This window comes from Salmo trutta, chromosome 34 (genome assembly GCF_901001165.1).
Source record: "Salmo trutta chromosome 34, fSalTru1.1, whole genome shotgun sequence".
NCBI lineage: Eukaryota > Metazoa > Chordata > Actinopteri > Salmoniformes > Salmonidae > Salmo > Salmo trutta.
In genome coordinates this window covers 36,919,445-36,941,163 of record NC_042990.1, presented here as the reverse complement: position 1 = coordinate 36,941,163, position 21,719 = coordinate 36,919,445, and the positions used below count along the sequence as shown (strand labels likewise).

The window sequence follows — 21,719 nt, the reverse complement described above, 5'->3', positions numbered from 1 at the left end:
CATGTATGTGTACATTTATTTTTGTAACTGTTGCGCACGCAATGCGGGCGGATTGGTTAGCATGTAAGAGGTACTAGTCCTCTCCTCTCCTCCTCTCCTCCTCGACCTCCTCTCTCCTCTCCTCATCTCTTCCTTTCCCTCCTCTCCTCATCTCTTCCTTTCCCTCCTCTCCTCCTCTCTTCCTTTCCCTCCTCTCCTCCTCTCCTCCTCTCCTCCTCTCCTCTTCTCCTCTCCTTTCCCCTCCTCTCCTCCTCTCCTCTCCTCATCTCCTCTTCTCCTCTCCTCCTTTCCCTCCTCTCCTCCTCTCCTCCTTTCCCCTCCTCTCCTCTCCTCATCTCTTCCTTTCCCTCCTCTTCTCCTCCTCCTTTCCCCTCCTCTCCTCCTCTCCTCCTCTCCTCCTCTCCTCTCCTCATCTCTTCCTTTCCCTCCTCTCCTCCTCTCCTCCTCCTCTCCTCCTCCTCCTCCCCTCCTCTTCTCCTCTCCTCCTTTCCCCTCCTCTCCTCTCCTCATCTCCTCTTCTCCTTTCCCCTCCTCTCCTCTCCTCTCCTCTCCTCTCCTCCTCTCCTCTCATCCTCTCCTCTCATCCTCTCCTCTCCTCATCTCTTCCTTTCCTCTCCTCATCTCCTCTCCTCATCTCCTCTTCTCCTCTCCTCTCCTCATCTCCTCTTCTCCTCTCCTCCTTTCCCCTCCTCTCCTCTCCTCTCCTCTCCTCTCCTCTCCTCTCAGGCTTACAACTGTATTAACGATCCATCTTTCCTACAACGGCCCGAAGATGTAACATGCGTTTCCCAAAACACCATGCAGAGAGAACATTTGCTAAGTGTGTGGTTGGAGCATGTGTTGATACCAATAGGATTGAGAGAAAGGAAGCGTTGCTCTCGGGTCAGCTTTCTCCATTCAAATCTAACATTAACATTAGAATTATTCCACAATACTGACAAAGGATCAGGATGATAAAACAGGATGGTTCTGTTTTCATCCTGGAGCTGACCTCATACCTAACCTGAATAACTCTGACTACGGTTCTGTTGTATCACACAAGTATCACACAACTGAAAGAGACATGGAGTGTCCTCCACCACCAACACTGTGCCCTCCAATCCCCATCCTGCACCTTCCTCAGGTATCCAATCAGAGCTCAGACAGGACCTTCAACCCCTGTCCCGCCTCAACCTCCCTGAATACTTCGGTTCCACCTTAAATGTATTCTTACATGGCTACAGTATGCATGACCTGTGACCTTACCTCACTGAGCCCTGGTCAGATTATCTGCTGTGTCACTCTTGAGTCTACAATATATCTTCTCTATTTGTTTCTTTTCTCTTAAGAGAGATTTCCTGCCATGCTATAACCAACTACAGTAGACTCTGAGTAGAATTGCCTGTCACACTACAACACAACTAGAGTAGAAAAGCATATTAGAAGTATCTGTCTCTCTCCAGGTACTCTATATATACAAAGTATGTGGACACCCCTTTAAATTAGTGGATTCGCCTATTTCAGCCACACCCGTTGCTGACAGGTGTATAAAATTGAGTACACAGCCATGAAATCTCCATAGACCAACACTGTAGAATGTAGAATGGCCTTACTGAAGAACTCAGTGATGTTCATCATGGCACCGTCATAGGATGCCACCTTTCCAACAAGTCAGTTCCTAAAGTTTCTGCCCTGCTAGAGCTGCACCGGTCAACTGTAAGTGCTGTTATTGTGAAGTGGAAACGTCTAGGAGCAATAATGGCTCAGCCGCGAAGTGGTAGGCCACACAAGTTCACAGAACGGGGACCGCCCAGTGCTGTCCTCAATTGCAACACCCACTACCGAGTTTAAAACGATTTCCGGAAGCAACGTCAGTAGCAGCCGCACACAATCTGGGTTTGGCAGATGCCAGTAGAACGCTACCTGCCCCAATGCATAGTGCCAACTGTAAAGTTTGGTGGAGGAGGAATAATGGTCTGGGGCTGTTTTTCATGGTTCGGGCCCCTTAGTTCCAGTGAAGGGAAATCTTAACGCTACAGCATACAATGACTTTCTAGACGATTCTGTGCATCCAACTTTGTGGCAACAGCTTGGGGAAGGCCCTTTCTTGTTTCAGCATGACAATGCCCCCGTGCACAAACCGTGGTCCATACAGAAATGGTTTGTTGAGATCGGTGTGGAAGAACTTGACTTGCCTGCACAGAGCCCTGAACTCAACCCCATCGAACACCTTTGGGATGAATTGGAACACCGACAGCGAGCCAGGCATAATCGGCCAACATCAGTGCCCCACCTCACTAGTGCTCTTGTGGCTGAATGGAAACAAGTCCCCGCAGCAATGTTCCAACATCTAGTGGAAAGCCTTCCCAGAAGAGTGGAGGCTGTTATAGCAGCAATGTTCCAACATTTAGTGGTATCCACATACCTTTGGCTATGTAGTGTAGGTTCACACAGAGAACTAACACTGGGTTTGCATCCCAAATGACACCCTATTCCCTATATCGTGCACTACTTTTAGTGCACTACATAGGGAATAGTGTAATTTAGGATGCAGACCCAGTGTTAGTGTTATCCCAGTGAGCTGAACACAGTGTGATGGCCAACCAGCACAGTGAGCTGAACACTGTGTGATGGACAACCAGTCCAGTGAGCTGAACACAGTGTGATGGCCAACCAGTCCAGTGAGCTGAACACAGTGTGATGGACAACCAGTCCAGTGAGCTGAACACAGTGTGATGGCCAACCAGTCCAGTGAGCTGAACACAGTGTGATGGCCAACCAGTCCAGTGAGCTGAACACAGTGTGATGGCCAACCAGTCCAGTGAGCTGAACACAGTGTGATGGCCAACCAGACTAGTGGATCTTGTTTATCTATTCTCCTGAACTGAGGACTACTGGATCTTGTTTATCTATTCTCCTAAACTGAGGACTAGAGGAGCTTGTTTATCTATTCTCCTGAACTGCATCTGAACTGTGAATTTCAGTACTTGCTCTGTCAGCTTTCGACTCTCAGCTCAATGTTGCCACCCACTGGTCTCTATAGCACAGTGCAGTAAACCGTTGTTATTCTGTCTTTTTCATGGCCTCAGCTGTTGCTTTTAGATCAGGAGCTTTTCAAGGACCGAAATACTTTTCTAGTCCCTAATCATCATTTTCCTAATCGTTAATCACAACCTTTTTACTTACATTTATGCCATTTTAGCAGACGCTCTTATCCAGAGAGTCTTACAGGAGCTCAAGGGCACAGACAGATTTTTCTTCTACTCGGCTCGGTGATTCGAACCAACGACCTTTCGGTTACTAGCCCAACGCTATTAACTACTAGGCTACCTACCTGCATTACTGTAATAATTATTGCTCCTCCCGACACCTCCAGCAGCTGTTGACGTTCCTGCTGAGGTGGGGACGGTTGGGGGCAGGTCTCAGGGAGAGGAGGGTATCAGGTTTGTTCTGCTGGATCACTCAGCATGCTACAGTGTGAGTCCTGACTCCTCAAGAGTTTTATTAGTTCGACAGCTGAACTGTTGTTATTTTATCTTTATTTAACCGGTAGTCATTGAGTAATGTCGTTGAGGTCAGGAGACTTCTTTCTCTATGGAGATCATAAAATGTCACATTAAAACTAAAACCTGAATGTGGTTGGTTGGCATGGTAGCTGTTTCATGATTGACAGCTGGCCTTCTTCCCAGTCACATCGTCTCCGGTTGAGCAACATCCCCGTCAGGTCAAGCGCGACGCTGTCACGGAGACAGAGAGAAGACATGGTGTCATAATAAAGAAGAACCAGGAGGAGACCCAGGAGGAGATCCAGGAAGGAGGAAGAGGAGACGAGTGTTTTGTGCTGATGAGGCACACTTCCTTAGAGTGGTGTGGAACAGGGTGGAGCTGAGGCCACCGACCAGGAGAGTAAGATATGTGGTGGACCGAACCAAACTACAGTGGGTAGAGGTGGGGTGATGATTGGTTTTTGTTATTGGACAAGCATGTCTATTTGACACCACCAGGTACTGAATGGTTTGGTCACGCTTTGTTTGCCACTGCTCCTCCTAAAGGATGTACAAAATTCCAGTCATTTTTTTCAAAATTCCAGTCATTTTTTTCAAAATTCCAGTCATTTGTTTCAAAAATTCCGGTACCATAATTTCCGGACTATAAGCCACAACTTTTTCCCACGCTTTGAACCTCGTGGCTTAAACAATGACGCGGCTAATATATGGATTTTTCCCGCTTTCAAATTTTTTTTCTCCAAAAAAACATTCTGTGACGTGCTCAGTTTTTTGGCGGCATGAAGCTTTCATTAGACCAATGAAATTGCCGAACGGGTTAAGGTCAAACAACTTTTTTGTTTACTGTTTAGATTAAATCGAGCGCTCTCAAACTTCCCATCATTCTGATTACGGTAGTCATTTTGTCACCCTCATCATGGCAAAGACACGGAGAAATGCATATGATGCAGCTTTCAAGTTGAAGGCGATTTATCTGGCTGTTGGAAAAGGAAATAGAGCTGCTGCACGGGAGCTTGATCTTAATGAGTCGATGATAAGACGTTGGAAACAGCAGCGTGAGGAATTGACTCAGTGCAAAAAGACAACTAAAGCTGCCTGCTAATTTTGTATTTTTTGTTACAAGCCGTGTTTCGTTAAAGCCTATTTATTTTTGTTACAAGCCGTGTTTCGTTAAGGCCTGTGTAAAGTTCATTTGTTTCAATGTACCGGAAGGCACCTGCGGTTTATAGACATGTGCGGCTTATTTATGTTCAAAATAATATATTTTTTAAAATTCAGTGGGTGCGGCTTATGCGCTCAATAGTCCGGAAATTACGGTAATTTAAAAAAAATTCTCAGGTCTTCCAGAAATCCTGGTTGGAAGTTTCCCGGAATCAAGGGGGAATAAGCAGGAAATCTGGGAATCTTCCAGCCGGGATTTCTGGAAAACCTGTGAATTTTGTAAAGGTTCTTGAATTTTGCTAAACATAACCCTACTGTGGCTTAACCAACCTGGGCTTCATCAGCATGCTCTGTGTCTGTTCCACCCTCCACCACTCACCTATGGTTTGTGCTGCTGGACCACGACCCGCCTGCATCATTTACATTTTAGTCATTTAGCAGACGCTCTTATCCAGAGCGACTTACAGTAGTGAATGCATACATTTCATTTCATGCATTTTCTTCTTTTTTTTGTTGTACTGGCCCCCCGTGGGAATCAAACCCACAACCCTGGCATTGCACACACCATGCTGGCATTGCAAACACCATGCTCTACCAACTGAACCACAGGGGAGACGTCACTCATACCACCACCCCCAGGTAGTTATGGGAAGAGCAACTTACTGACCCATTGCTTACTCACCCAGGAAATGACCTTGCGGTTGTCTCAAGCTTGACAAGCTGCTCAACATGTCTGTTGGGATATTATGTGGCTTTGCTTTGGATCCTAAGAAACCCCAAGCACATACAGGAAGTCCATTTTGAAGGAGAGCCCTCCACCCTGCGCTTATTCGCCCAGGAACTGACCTTGTTTTTCAAGAGACAACGCCAGACTTAACAACTCGACATGCCTGCTGGGATATGTGGCTTTGCTTTGGATCCTGAGGACAATGTTACATTATTAGCAACGGCAGCCGCTGAGCCTGTGTGTGAGCTAAATAAAAATCATTATGACTTCCCGTGGGATCCCGTCAGTCCCAAGACACCCACTGTTCCGTGAGGTAAGTGGCAGGAGACTTAAAATAACTCTACGACGCTACAGCAGAAGAAGAATGGTCCTAAATTTCATAAGTCATAATCGTCTTAACTTTCACAAGTGGGAACTTCTTATTGAGAGGATAGCATAGCATTTTCCCCCTACGCTTCTCTTATAATAACCACAGCTTCATATTGTCTGCTTCTTCCTCTGAAATACTTTTTGCTGAGCTATGGATCTGTTGTTCTGGCCTCGTTGTGTTCTGGCCTCGTTGTGTTCTGGCCTCGTTGTGTTCTCACTTGGCTTTTGCAGCAGCTTTTATAAAGAAGATTTCTACCTCTACAGACTATGATAATTTGTGTGGTCACATGCCGCCAGTCTCGGGCCACATAGGATTCTGTCTCTGATCGGTTCTCACTCTCTTCAGTGCCAGTGATGGTTGACAGGTTTGAGTTGTTGGATCGTTCACCTCCTACTCCCAAGGGCCTGTTCCATTTGTCACGTCGTCCACCCTTACAGGTACACACTCTAGTCTATGTCGTTTCGCTGCGCCCTACTGGTCGCACGAGGAACTGCCTTCAATAAGGTGCAAGTGTGCACGTGTGTCTGCGTATGTCATTATGTTGTGTTTAGTATGTCATTATGTTGTGTTTAGTATGTCATTATGTTGACTATGTCATTATGTTGAGTATGTCATTATGTTGTGTTGAGTATGTCATTATGTTGACTATGTCATTATGTTGAGTATGTCATTATGTTGTGTTGAGTATGTCATTATGTTGAGTATGTCATTATGTTGTGTTGAGTATGTCATTATGTTGTGTTGAGTGTCATTATGTTGAGTATGTCATTATGTTGAGTGTCATTATGTTGTGTTGAGTGTCATTATGTTGTGTATGTCATTATGTTGTGTTGAGTGTCATTATGTTGTGTTGAGTGTCATTATGTTGAGTGTCATTATGTTGAGTATGTCATTATGTTGTTTAGTATGTCATTATGTTGTGTTTAGTATGTCATTATGTTGACTATGTCATTATGTTGAGTATGTCATTATGTTGTGTTGAGTATGTCATTATGTTGACTATGTCATTATGTTGAGTATGTCATTATGTTGTGTTGAGTATGTCATTATGTTGAGTATGTCATTATGTTGTGTTGAGTATGTCATTATGTTGTGTTGAGTATGTCATTATTTTGTGTTGAGTGTCATTATGTTATGTTGACTATGTCATTATGTTGAGTGTCATTATGTTGAGTATGTCATTATGTTATGTTGACTATGTCATTATGTTGAGTGTCATTATGTTGTGTTGAGTGTCATTATGTTGAGTATGTCATTATGTTGTGTTGAGTGTCATTATGTTGAGTATGTCATTATGTTGAGTGTCATTATGTTGTGTTGAGTGTCATTATGTTGTGTATGTCATTATGTTGTGTTGAGTGTCATTATGTTGTGTTGAGTGTCATTATGTTGAGTGTCATTATGTTGAGTATGTCATTATGTTGTGTTTAGTATGTCATTATGTTGTGTTTAGTATGTCATTATGTTGACTATGTCATTATGTTGAGTATGTCATTATGTTGTGTTGAGTATGTCATTATGTTGACTATGTCATTATGTTGAGTATGTCATTATGTTGTGTTGAGTATGTCATTATGTTGAGTATGTCATTATGTTGTGTTGAGTATGTCATTATGTTGTGTTGAGTATGTCATTATTTTGTGTTGAGTGTCATTATGTTATGTTGACTATGTCATTATGTTGAGTGTCATTATGTTGAGTATGTCATTATGTTATGTTGACTATGTCATTATGTTGAGTGTCATTATGTTGAGTATGTCATTATGTTGTGTTGAGTGTCATTATGTTGAGTATGTCATTATGTTGAGTGTCATTATGTTGTGTTGAGTGTCATTATGTTGTGTATGTCATTATGTTGTGTTGAGTGTCATTATGTTGTGTTGAGTGTCATTATGTTGAGTGTCATTATGTTGAGTATGTCATTATGTTGTGTTGAGTGTCATTATGTTGAGTATGTCATTATGTTGAGTGTCATTATGTTGTGTTGAGTGTCATTATGTTGTGTATGTCATTATGTTGTGTTGAGTGTCATTATGTTGTGTTGAGTGTCATTATGTTGAGTGTCATTATGTTGAGTATGTCATTATGTTGTGTTGAGTGTCATTATGTTGTGTTGAGTGTCATTATGCTGAGTGTCATTATGTTGAGTATGTCATTATGTTGAGTGTCATTATGTTGTGGTGAGTATGTCATTATGTTGAGTATGTCATTATGTTGAGTATGTCATTATGTTGAGTATGTCATTATGTTGAGTGTCATTATGTTGTGTTGAGTGTCATTATGTTGAGTATGTCATTATGTTGAGTATGTCATTATGTTATGTTGACTATGTCATTATGTTGAGTGTCATTATGTTGAGTATGTCATTATGTTGTGTTGAGTGTCATTATGTTGAGTATGTCATTATGTTGAGTGTCATTATGTTGTGTTGAGTGTCATTATGTTGTGTATGTCATTATGTTGTGTTGAGTGTCATTATGTTGTGTTGAGTGTCATTATGTTGAGTGTCATTATGTTGAGTATGTCATTATGTTGTGTTGAGTGTCATTATGTTGAGTATGTCATTATGTTGAGTGTCATTATGTTGTGTTGAGTGTCATTATGTTGTGTATGTCATTATGTTGTGTTGAGTGTCATTATGTTGTGTTGAGTGTCATTATGTTGAGTGTCATTATGTTGAGTATGTCATTATGTTGTGTTGAGTGTCATTATGTTGTGTTGAGTGTCATTATGCTGAGTGTCATTATGTTGAGTATGTCATTATGTTGAGTGTCATTATGTTGTGTTGAGTGTCATTATGTTGAGTATGTCATTATGTTGAGTATGTCATTATGTTGAGTGTCATTATGTTGTGTTGAGTGTCATTATGTTGTGTTGAGTGTCATTATGTTGAGTGTCATTATGTTGTGTTGAGTGTCATTATGTTGAGTATGTCATTATGTTGAGTATGTCATTATGTTGAGTGTCATTATGTTGTGTTGAGTGTCATTATGTTGTGTCATTATGTTGTGTTGAGTGTCATTATGTTGAGTATGTCATTATGTTGAGTATGTCATTATGTTGAGTATGTCATTATGTTATGTTGACTATGTCATTATGTTGAGTATGTCATTATGTTGTGTTGAGTATGTCATTATGTGGTGTTGAGTGTCATTATGTTGAGTATGCAGGAAACCTGATGTCGACATACTGCCATTTCTTTATGGTTCCTCTTTCTCTTTGCTGTGATTTTTTTAACCATATTAACTCTTCCCTTCTCTCCTCTCCCCTTCCCTCCTCTCCTCTCCCCTTCTCTCCTCTTCTCTTCTCTCCTTTTCTCTCCTCACCTCTTCCCTCCTCTCCTCTCGTCTTCTCTTCCCTCGTTTTCCCTCCTCTCCTCTCCTCTTCCCTCCTCTCCTCTCCTCTTCCCTCCTCTCCTCTCGTCTTCTCTTCCCTCGTTTTCCCTCCTCTCCTCTTCTCCTCTTCTCTTCTCTCCTCCTCTTCTCTCCTCCCCCTCTTCTCCTCCTCCCTCCTCACCTCCCGTCCCCCTACAGCCATGGTGTCCACTCCAGACAAGAGCACCCGTCCAGTCAGTGCTCCCATTATGTCCCCCGTCTCTCCCGGAGATGCCGCCCCGTCCCCTGTGACCTCTGCCCTGCCCCGCAGTGTGCGGCGAGAAGCATCCACCGCCCCGGGCCGCCAGTCACGCTCAGCAGAGAGGAAGACCAAGGAAGAGGCCAAGGTGGAGAGCAAGGTGACAGAGGTCTCCAAGACACAGAGCTCCAGACCACAGTCCACCCCAGAGTTCAAGGTATTTCACTCACACATGCGCTCACAGAATCAGGCCAGGGCACACTGCAACTCTCTTGAGATGTAAGAGGATATTGCCTCACTGCATTATACACCATTTCTATCAGCGGTACTACAATACACATTGTACAGTATTTAATTGGAGACTGACTGAACCAGGTTGATTACACGAGGACGACACTACATGAGCGTAACAAAATGGCTAGCAACAAATTGAAATGCCAGACAACAGTTCACATGTACATGTGTAGGTTTTATACAGTATCACTATTTAATAACAGAGGTTTATACAGTAGCTTTATTAATGGAAAGCATATCCGTAGACGACATTTGGGTATACCTATAGCCCGTGCTCCAGTTAGAGCGTAGCAGCGCCGCCCTGTTGGCAGACCACTGTAGTGCGTGAGCTCTGAGCTGTCTGTGTGATATGCCACCACTGCAGAGGGAGGGAGCCAGGAGGAGCAGGCATCATGCCCCTGCAGTCACCACCACCACCAACGGGACAGAGAGAGAGAGAAAGAGCCAGGTTTGTGGCCTTATCGACGCCTAGCTAGCACAGCATGAGACACATGTATTACTGTCTGTCTGACTAAAATATACGTGTTATAATACCACTATAATACCACATGTATTACTGTGTGTCTGTCTGACTAAAATATACGTGGGGGAGGGTTACAACCATAAACATTAGACACGTATTACTGTATGTGAAGTCTCTCTTGCCAGACTCACAGCGGCTGTGCGGTGTCTGACTAAAATATTAAAACATTGATACGTGGGGCTGAGGTTATTACATGAGATGCATGTTTTACGAAACGTGTCTGACTAAAATATTGATATGAAGATGGGGGGGGGGGGGTTGGAAACAGTGTCATGGGTCTGTAACCTTACTGTATCTGCCTCTCTCTTCCCTCCTCTGGGGTATCGGCAGCATTCGCCCCGAGACAGAACCGGCACGGAGACGGTGCGCGTGAAGAAGGTTAGATATCTGTCTACAGTTAGGCTCTGTACTAAATGGCTTCCTATGTAGTACACTAGTTTTGACCAGAGAGCCCTTTTGGCCCTGGTCAAAAAGTAGTGCACTGTGTAGGGAATAGGGTGCCATTTGGGATGCAGACTCAGTGATTCACATCCTCATCCTCGCATCACTCGTCGCCTTTCAGTTGATTTTTCCCCATTCATTTGAAATTATTTCTAATACAAATAAATAAATGTTTTTGGCTGTTTGTTTCTCTGTCCTCCAGCCTTGTATATCTACTGTAACAGGACAGCTATACAAGAGAACACTGTTTGGCTGTGGAGTTCCCTTCCTAACGATTTCATGTGTTCACAATGATCAAAGACTTCTTTGGACAGTTACGGAGAAAGAAAAGTTTTTCCACCATTTGTTTTGAAACCAATAAACGGAGGCTACTTATCCAACAGTATCAGCCTTGCCGTTACCTCCTGCAGAGGCAATACATAATTCTTCACCAAGTAGAACTAGAGAGATAAACCAAATGAATGAGGTGCCTGTAAGTGAAAGAACCTGGATTGACCATGCCTGTGCTCTAGACAGTATAATGAGGAAGGCCCTCAGCTGCACTTGTCTGCCGCCTCAGGAAGAATCACTCAAAAAAAAGTCAGTGAATTGTGCTTTAGGTAATGCATAAAAACTGATAATGCACAATGATAATGCATTGCTACTGTTACACAGCCCCCCGCATGTATGTATATGGTGGATTTATCTGTCAACATTTGGTTCCACTCACAGTTAGTCCTGAAATAAAGAAACCCACCAGATGTTGGTAACTTATGGTGTTCACCACTGGACCCACCCTGCACTCTGCTTCACTGCACTTCCCATAGTATCATCTGGTCCCTCGTCACTTCTCCCACCATCAGGAGTGAATGCACACATACCGGATATAATCGCTTGCAAGTCAAACAGTAAAAGTACAGAATAAAATAAATAAATAATACATTTAAGGATTTCAATTCCACATCTTCCCGAGACCAACTTTGTTCTCTTTTTTTTTTTTTTCTTCGTTTTTCACAGAAAAGAGCTAAGAAACTTGAGGGTCAAACTATTTATATCAGGCATAGCAATTTAATGTTGGAGGTTTGTATCACACTCTAGAATATGTCCTATTTGTTCTTTGACTGTTTGTTTGCAGCATGCTCTCTCTCTATCCTCTCTCTCCTCTCTCTCTCTCTCTCTCTCTCTCTCTCTCTCTCTCTCTCTCTCTCTCTCTCTCTCTCTCTCTGCCTCTCTCTCTCTCTCTCTCTCTCTCTCTCTCTCTCTCTCTCTCTCTCTCTCTCTCTCTGCCTCTCTCTCTCTCTCTCTCTCTCTGCATGGGAGTTGTGTTTTCACTTGCCCCGTTTTCTGTTTTTCTTTTTGTCTTGACTCCTCTCCTCTCTTCTATTCTCTCTATTTCTACACCCACCCTGTTTTCAGCTGAACCCTAATGGCTTGGCATGCACTCTTTTCCTGTTTCCTTCTAATGCAAGTACTCACTTTACTTTGATGCTGTTATTCATTCCAACATTTTTCATTTGTTTCTTATCCACATTTGTTTTGATATATGATTGGGAGTGTTTTCTCTATCACTATAGTAGTCCAGTATTATTATTATTTAAAAGCTATAGGCATCGGGTCTGAAAGAGGTGCACCAGTTTGACCTTTGAGACTGAAGAAAAGACATCTAAAATAATCTTAGTGGACACCGTATACCCAGCATGCCCTTTGATTTCAGCCTGCTTGTCAAACGTATGTTTTGTTGTGGCACTTTTTTAGTCGATAATGACTTGCACCTTTTGGATGCTTTTTCCAAATGGTATTGTTGTCGACAATGGCCGTCAAATGTAGGTTTGTTGTAACGACCATAAGTATCTTCCTAAAGGGGGAAAGTGTTTCCAATAGGAATGATGTTGGTTGAATTAAGGCCATTCTTGTACCACTTCTCCAGCCTGCATTGGTGACAGAGGCCAATTTCCAGGAACATGAACACAGCTTTGATTGATAAACTTTTCCCAGTCATATATTTTCATCTCAGTGATGTGATTAACAGGTTAATGATGCCAACCTCTGTTGTCTTTCTCATTGTGAGACCTGGAACTCCTTAACATAAGCTTCACTGTACTGGACACTCTTAGAAAGAAAGGTGTTACCTAGAAAGTAGTCCCCATAGGAAAACCCTTTGAATAACTAGTTTTGGTTCCATGCAGAACCCTTTTGGTTCCAGGTAGAACCCTTTTCGGTTCCATGTTGAACCCGTTCCACAGAGGGTTCTACATGGAACCCAAAAGGGTTCTACCTGGAACCAAAAATGTTCAATGTCACATGCACAAGTACAGTGAAGTACAGTGTTCTCCTATGGGGACAGCTAAAGAACCCTTTTGGAACCCGTTTTTCTAAGAGTGTACTGTACCTCTCTCAGTGAGAGTCCCAATTGGCACCCTATTCCTTACATAGTTCACTACTTTTAACCAGAGACCTGAGGGTCCTGGTCAAGAGAAGTGCACTATGTAGGGAATAGGGAGCCATTTGGGGCCTCTCTCACTCATGGTGCTGTTCCTGTATCTAACCATTGCCATGTGACTCTCTCTGACCCTCACCTCTGTTGACCTTTGACCTTGGCTGTGTCCCAAATGGCACCCTATTACCTACACAGTGCACTACTTTTGACCCATAGGACTCTGGTCAAAAGTAGTGCACTATATATAGAATAGGGTGCCATTTGGGACAAAGTCGTGTCTTTGACGTGCTTGTTCAAATTCTACGTCTTTGATTCATCATAATAATAACTGTCGGCTGGCTCAGGACTAAGTATCCTCAGGCATATTGCTGGGAGAGCCTGTGTGTGTGTGTGTGTGTGTGTGTGTGTGTGTGTGTGTGTGTGTGTGTGTGTGTGTGTGTGTGTGTGTGTGTGTGTGTGTGTGTGTGTGTGTGTGTGTGTGTGTGTGTGTGTGTGTGTGTGTGTGTGTGAACTCCCAGGTTGAGTGCATAAGAGGACTCTTACTCACACTCATCCCTTCTGCACGTTAGCATACCATACTACCACCAGTGAAATGGTCACATGGTCACCTAGCATACCATACTACCACCAGTGAAATGGTCACATGGTCACCTAGCATACCATACTACCACCAGTGAAATGGTCACATGGTCACCTAGCATACCATACTACCACCAGTGAAATGGTCACATGGTCACCTAGCATACCATACTACCACCAGTGAAATGGTCACATGGTCACCTAGGGTTAAATGGTAAATCCAGCTCTCTCTCCATTTGGCACAGACGGCTCTATAATGTACTATAAACATACTGTAGATGTACTATAGATGTACTATAGATGTACTATAGATGTACTGTAGATGTTCTATAGATGTATTATAGATGTACTATAGATGTACTATAGATGTATTATAGATGTATTATAGATGTACTATAGATGTACTATAGATGTACTATAGATGTACTATAGATGTACTATAGATGTATTATAGATGTACTATAGATGTACTATAGATGTACTATAGATGTACTATAGATGTATTATAGATGTACTATAGATGTATTATAGATGTTCTGTAGATGTACTATAGATGTACTACAGATGTACTGTAGATGTACTATAGATGTACTATAGATGTATTATAGATGTACTGTAGATGTACTATAGATGTATTATAGATGTACTGTAGATGTACTATAGATGTACTATAGATGTACTGTAGATGTACTGTAGATGTACTGTAGATGTACTATAGATGTACTATAGATGTACTATAGATGTACTATAGATGTTCTGTAGATGTACTATAGATGTATTATAGATGTACTATAGATGTATTATAGATGTATTATAGATGTATTATAGATGTATTATAGATGTATTATAGATGTATTATAGATGTATTATAGATGTATTATAGATGTATTATAGATGTATTATAGATGTATTATAGATGTATTATAGATGTACTATACACCATTGCAGCCCAGACTATAATCCCACTGTTTTGGGATTTTGGAAAACCGGGTAACAGTAAGATCTGTGTTGTGCTAGCTGCCAAAACCAACAGCTGTCAGTTATGAAGAGCAGGTTCAGTCAGACAGATAAAAGATTTAGGCTTCAGATACCATGTGACCATTTCATTAGGTAGCAGAGATCCACACAGATGCTCTGTAGTGAAGCAAGACACTTCAATGTTCTCCCCATAGGTTAACTCTCAGACCTCCCCTCTACTCTCTTGCTGCGTCCCAAATGGCATGCTATTCCCTACATAGTGCACTTCTTTTGACCCGAGCCTTACGGGGATCCTTATGTGCCCTGGTTTAAAGTAGTGTTCTATATAAGGAACAGTGTGCCATTTGGGATGCAGTTTCTGTTCAGAACAGACGTGGTTTCTGAATAGTCATTAGACAGGAGACATTAGTCTAATTGGTTGTATTTTATCTCTGTGATCACGATCCCAACATGTGGTAGATTGGTAATGGGGGCGATTGCTCCAAAATCACAATGACTCCTCCTGCACCATGAATATGGATAGGCACGGATACTGGACGGAGAGGGATCATCTAAAGTTCAATATGCATAGGAGGGAACAGAGTGGAGAGAACACAGAATAGTCATGTTGTTTGTCTATAGGACATCATGTGGTCTGGATGGACTAAGACCTGTTAGTCTGTTGTTGTCATGTTGTTTGTCTATAGGACATCATGTGGTCTGGATGGACTAAGGCCTGTTAGTCTGTTGTTGTCATGTTGTTTGTCTATAGGACATCATGTGGTCTGGATGGACTAAGACCTGTTAGTCTGTTGTCATGTTGTTTGTCTATAGGACATCATGTGGTCTGGATGGACTAAGACCTGTTGTTCTCATGTTGGTTGTCTATAGGACATCATGTGGTCTGGATGGACTAAGGCCTGTTAGTCTGTTGTCATGTTGTTTGTCTATAGGACATCATGTGGTCTGGATGGACTAAGGCCTGTTAGTCTGTTGTCATGTTGTTTGTCTATAGGACATCATGTGGTCTGGATGGACTAAGACCTGTTGTTGTCATGTTGTTTGTCTATAGGACATCATGTGGTCTGGATGGACTAAGACCTGTTGTTGTCATGTTGTTTGTCTATAGGACATCATGTGGTCTGGATGGACTAAGACCTGTTAGTCTGTTGTCATGTTGTTTGTCTATAGGACATCATGTGGTCTGGATGGACTAAGGCCTGTTAGTCTGTTGTTGTCATGTTGTTTGTCTATAGGACATCATGTGGTCTGGATGGACTAAGACCTGTTAGTCTGTTGTTGTCATGTTGTTTGTCTATAGGACATCATGTGGTCTGGATGGACTAAGGCCTGTTAGTCTGTTGTTGTCATGTTGTTTGTCTATAGGACATCATGTGGTCTGGATGGACTAAGGCCTGTTGTTGTCATGTTGTTTGTCTATAGGACATCATGTGGTCTGGATGGACTAAGACCTGTTGTTGTCATGTTGTTTGTCTATAGGACATCATGTGGTCTGGATGGACTAAGACCTGTTGTTGTCATGTTGTTTGTCTATAGGACATCATGTGGTCTGGATGGACTAAGACCTGTTGTTGTCATGTTGTTTGTCTATAGGACATCATGTGGTCTGGATGGACTAAGACCTGTTGTTGTCATGTTGTTTGTCTATAGGACATCATGTGGTCTGGATGGACTAAGACCTGTTGTTGTCATGTTGTTTGTCTATAGGACATCATGTGGTCTGGATGGACTAAGACCTGTTGTTGTCATGTTGTTTGTCTATAGGACATCATGTGGTCTGGATGGACTAAGGCCTGTTGTTGTCATGTTGTTTGTCTATAGGACATCATGTGGTCTGGATGGACTAAGGCCTGTTGTTGTCATGTTGTTTGTCTATAGGACATCATGTGGTCTGGATGGACTAAGGCCTGTTGTTCTCATGTTGGTTGTCCTCTTTGAGAGAGGCAGGCCTGTTCCAACTTCCAACTGTATTTTGTTTGATATTATAAGCAAATCATCAATCATGTTGCATTCTGGTAAACTTGTACATTTGTCATTTCCCCCAAATAATGACATACTTTCTCCCTACCCTCTTCCAATCTGGGGGCTTCGCCCTTTGGCCCTTCCTTGCTGTCTCTTTCTGCCTTCTCCTTAAACTATCCCCCCTGTCTCTACTTTATCTATCATGCCCTTCCCCTCTGCTCCCTGTCTCTACTTTATCTATCATGCCCTTCCCCTCTGCTCCCTGTCTCTACTTTATCTATCATGCCCTTCCCCTCTGTCCCCTGTCTCTACTTTATCTATCATGCCCTTCCCCTCTGCCCCCTGTCTCTACTTTATCTATCATGCCCTTCCCCTCTGTCCCCTGTCTCTACTGTATCTATCATGCCCTTCCCCTCTGCTCCCTGTCTCTACTGTATCTATCATGCCCTTCCCCTCTGCTCCCTGTCTCTACTGTATCTATCATGCCCTTCCCCTCTGCCCCCTGTCTCTACTTTATCTATCATGCCCTTCCCCTCTGCTCCCTGTCTCTACTTTATCTATCATGCCCTTCCCCTCTGCCCCCTGTCTCTACTGTATCTATCATGCCCTTCCCCTCTGTCCCCTGTCTCTAATGTATCTATCATGCCCTTCCCCTCTGCTCCCTGTCTCTACTGTATCTATCATGCCCTTCCCCTCTGCTCCCTGTCTCTACTGTATCTATCATGCCCTTCCCCTCTGCCCCCTGTCTCTATTGTATCTATCATGCCCTTCCCCTCTGCTCCCTGTCTCTACTTTATCTATCATGCCCTTCCCTCTGCCCCTGTCTCTACTGTATCTATCATGCCCTTCCCCTCTGCCCCCTGTCTCTACTGTATCTATCATGCCCTTCCCCTCTGCCCCCTGTCTCTACTGTATCTATCATGCCCTTCCCCTCTGCCCCCTGTCTCTACTGTATCTATCATGCCCTTCCCCTCTGTCCCCTGTCTCTATTGTATCTATCATGCCCTTCCCCTCTGCTCCCTGTCTCTACTGTATCTATCATGCCCTTCCCCTCTGTCCCCTGTCTCTACTGTATCTATCATGCCCTTCCCCTCTGCCCCCTGTCTCTACTGTATCTATCATGCCCTTCCCCTCTGTCCCCTGTCTCTACTTTATCTATCATGCCCTTCCTCTCTGCTCCCTGTCTCTACTGTATCTATCATGCCCTTCCCCTCTGCCCCCTGTCTCTACTGTATCTATCATGCCCTTCCCCTCTGCCCCCTGTCTCTACTGTATCTATCATGCCCTTCCCCTCTGCCCCCTGTCTCTACTGTATCTATCATGCCCTTCCCCTCTGCCCCCTGTCTCTACTGTATCTATCATGCCCTTCCCCTCTGCCCCCTGTCTCTACTGTATCTATCATGCCCTTCCCCTCTGTCCCCTGTCTCTATTGTATCTATCATGCCCTTCCCCTCTGTCCCCTGTCTCTACTGTATCTATCATGCCCTTCCCCTCTGCCCCCTGTCTCTACTGTATCTATCATGCCCTTCCCCTCTGTCCCCTGTCTCTACTTTATCTATCATGCCCTTCCTCTCTGCTCCCTGTCTCTACTGTATCTATCATGCCCTTCCCTTCCCCTCTGCTCTGTTTCTTTCCATCTCTCCATATTCTTTCTATATCTCTCATTCTATTTGCCTCTGGTCCTCCTCTCCCCCATATTTCCTCCCCCATTTCCACCTCTCTCTCTTTCTCCCCCATCCCCCATCCCCCTCTCTCTCTACCTCCACCCTCTCCCTCCAACTCTCCGACCTCTTTCTCTCTATACCTCTCTCTCTCTCTCTCTTTCCACCCCTCTCCCTCCTCCCAGGACCTGGATAAGACCCATACAGAGATCATGCGTCACCACACCAGTATCAGTGAGCTGAAGAGAAGCTTCATGGAGTCTGTTCCAGAGCCACGGCAGAGCGAGTGGGACAAACGCCTGTCCACCCACTCACCCTTCCGCACGGCCAGCATCAACGGACAGCTGCAGTCAGGCACTGACGGGGTGAGTCAACACCTACAGAACTGAAATGAACAGAACATCCCTCCCCATTCAAGTCAGTGATGTCATAATGGGTGAACTGGTGTGTGTATCCATGAGTTGACCAGTAAAATTGCCAGGGTTACGGGGCTCTAAGCCCCTTCTAGAGATTCTATTTCTATGGAGTCAACAGAACAACCAGTTTTGGTACAGAGTCGGAGACAGCCATAACAACTCATGTTACTCAGAGACACAGACAGGCCTTTATTCTCTCTAGTCCCACTCTTAGCACCACCAGGACAGAGACAGCCATAGCAGCCCATGTTACTCAGAGACACAGACAGGCCTTTATTCTCTCTAGTCCCACTCTATAGCACCACCAGGACAGAGACAGCCATAGCAGCCCATGTTACTCAGAGACACAGACAGGCCTTTATTCTCTCTAGTCCCACTCATAGCACCACCATGACAGAGACAGCCATAGCAGCCCATGTTACTCAGAGACACAGACAGGCCTTTATTCTCTCTAGTCCCGCTCATAGCACCACCAGGATTCCTGACAACAATGTGATGTTTGAAGTGGAAGATGGTACTTTTGACTCACTTTTTTGCATTTGTTAGCACCAGTTTACCGAGATGGATGTTTTGTTTATGTGCTTTCATTTTCAATTGAAGATGTGTTTTGACTTTCTTTAAGCAAGTTTTCTTGCTCTGTTGTTTTTCTAGTTGTAACTTTGGATTGCACATTCGTCATTAGTCCCAGTAGGGGGTACTGTTGTCTTTTCTCATGTCATTCAGTTGTTGTTTTTGACACAAATCAAGGTCCAGTCACTAATCTAGAGGATGCAATTATGTTAGTCAATGTCCAGTTTCTAGAAAATGGCAAAATACCTGGAATATCCGCATTACAGGGGTGCTGTACTGTGTTCATTTGAAAGAAAAGTATCATATTTTTTTTTTAATTTCCTCATACTAGGTAGAGAGGAATAGATTATTTTTAATTCCCTAAGGATGTACTATTCACAGGTTCATAGTCAGCAGTCGAAAAGCTTCAGAGAGCTTCATCAAGTGTTCAACAGTTTCTCTGTGTCTGTGTATCTCTGTGTGTACAGTGGACATGCTCTTGGAGTCTCTCTGTGTATATTCGTATGTGTGAAGATTCTGTGTGTGCGCATGTGTGCGTGTGCGTGTGTGCAGGTGAGGACGGCCTCCCTATCACCTGCATACAGAGTAGTTGGTGGCGTATCAGAGGTAAAGGTACTCTAATTCAGTCCTTACTGGCCGTACAGGGGCTGGGCTGAGCTGAGCTGAGCTGGGCTGCAGTAAGAGAACACTAGCAGGACTGCGCTCTCCCACCCCTGGCCCTGTCACGACTTACTTTAATAGATGCCCCTTCCAAACCACACCCCCTAACCTTTCCCAAACCCTCCCCCCTCACCACTGCCTGCGCTCCATGATTGGCTGCTGCCAGCTTTTGTCTTCCTGCTTTGGATCTGTCAATCAAATCGCATGGCTGGGTTTACCCGATAGTAGTGAAGCTGCATGACTCAGTGATGATGATGATGATGATGATGATGTCTGACATAGTGATGAGAGACTGAAGAACAAAAAACTAAACACGCAAACAACCAAAAAACAAACAGCGACAACAACAACAAAGAACTGACCTCCTCCCCCTCTTCATTTCATTGTCTCTCCTCCTCCCTGACCTGTATCTCTCCCTCACTGGTTGTTTTATGTTCTCTCTCTCTCTCTCTCCCCCTTGTGTCGTCTCTCAATCCTCTCCTCCTCCTCGTCTTCCTCCTCCTCCTCGTCTTCCTCCTCCTCCTCTCCTTTCAAAGTCGTGCCCTGCCCCACAGTCATATCCACTCCCTCCTCCACCATATCTTCCACCACCTCCTCCTCTACCTCCACCCCCTTCTCCTGAGGAGGATCCGGAGACCCAGAGAGGTGTTCAGGCCTTGGGTCACCGAGCATCACCGCTCCCTTCCCCTCGCTCCTCTACTGCCATGGGGCTGAAAAAACTATTTTACTCCCAGACTTGAAGCTGCCTCCAGCTACCTGGGTATCCTGCCTGCTCCAGACCCTTCTCATGTCCTGCCTATGTACCTGAAGAATACTAAGTACTTCCCTCAGAACATTTAAAAACAAATCTAAAATAATTATAATCTTAACTTTCAATCTCTATTGAGTATATAGGTAATTGTAAATGATAGGCCTATAGCACAATTTATGTCAATGGAGATTATCATGTTTCTAAAATATCACAAAAAAATACATATACAATTGCAGTATAATACACTAGTCTGGTGATTTACCAAGCAGTCTTACCTGACATGATATTGTATGTAAAATATTTCAGATGTCTTTTTCTATCTTCATGAACACACTACCAAACAAATCCCAAATATGAGCCTCCCAATTCCCAATACACCTGAATGTATTCTGATAAGCTCATCTCTTTAAGGCAGGCTCATTGACTGACTGACTGGCTGTAAGATGGCAGTGAGGAGGAGGGAACACTGTGGTCTAGCCAACCTGCACCAACCCAGTTTCTATGGTGGTTCTCCGCCTAACGGTGTTATGATCCAAGACGTTGCACTGCCAAACAAACGGTTTGCACTAGCTAGCATTTTACCTGCCAGAGAAGGCCTTTATCTAATCTAACCCACAGCCAACCAATCTAACCCACAGCCATCCAATCTAACCCCAGCCATCCAATCTAACCCCAGCCATCCAATCTAACCCAAGCCATGGAGGAGCAGAGCCCCATAAAAACTCTCCAGTCCCAAATATGCTGCTGCTGCTGCTGTCACCGCTTCCCTGGTGGTTGGTCCGGCCTGGTCCGGCCACCCTGGACCCTAACTCTCACTGCCCAGAAACCGAGAATCTGAGTCGGGCTGAAGCTCAGTGATGGGACCCACCACTCACTAATGTCAGAGTTCAGAGAGAACTCCCAGAGAGAACTTTATTTTTAAAAAACTGAAGGAGACTCTTCCCCTCCGCCCTCATTTACAACCTTACATTCCACCATTTACCTACTCCCCCACCTCCCTCCTTCCCCCTGTCCCTTCCCCTCCTAACCCACTCCCTCCCCTGTCCCTGTCCCTTCCCCTCCTAACCTACTCCCTCCCCTGTCCCTTCCCCTCCTAACCTACTCCCTCCCCTGTCCCTTCCCCTCCTAACCCACTCCCTCCCCTGTCCCTGT

At 44.0% G+C, this 21,719-nt stretch overlaps 1 protein-coding gene across 6 annotated transcripts in view; it reads left to right on the top strand.

Annotated features, from left to right (window-relative positions):
- epb41a (erythrocyte membrane protein band 4.1a) overlaps window positions 1-21,719 on the top strand; it is a 128,943-nt gene that overhangs the window by 70,315 nt on the left and 36,909 nt on the right. For 3 of the 6 annotated variants that reach the window (XM_029732792.1, XM_029732789.1, XM_029732788.1), the window contains 5 exons: window positions 9,277-9,533; window positions 9,975-10,058; window positions 10,464-10,511; window positions 11,571-11,633; window positions 18,356-18,535. In XM_029732792.1, coding sequence (XP_029588652.1) covers window positions 9,277-9,533; window positions 9,975-10,058; window positions 10,464-10,511; window positions 11,571-11,633; window positions 18,356-18,535 — 632 coding nt within the window. Of the gene's footprint in view, window positions 1-9,276; window positions 9,534-9,974; window positions 10,059-10,463; window positions 10,512-11,570; window positions 11,634-18,355; window positions 18,536-19,708; window positions 19,763-20,352; window positions 20,664-21,719 lie in introns of those variants that run through there. The other 3 variants (XM_029732786.1, XM_029732790.1, XM_029732791.1) reach the window with 2 other exon arrangements.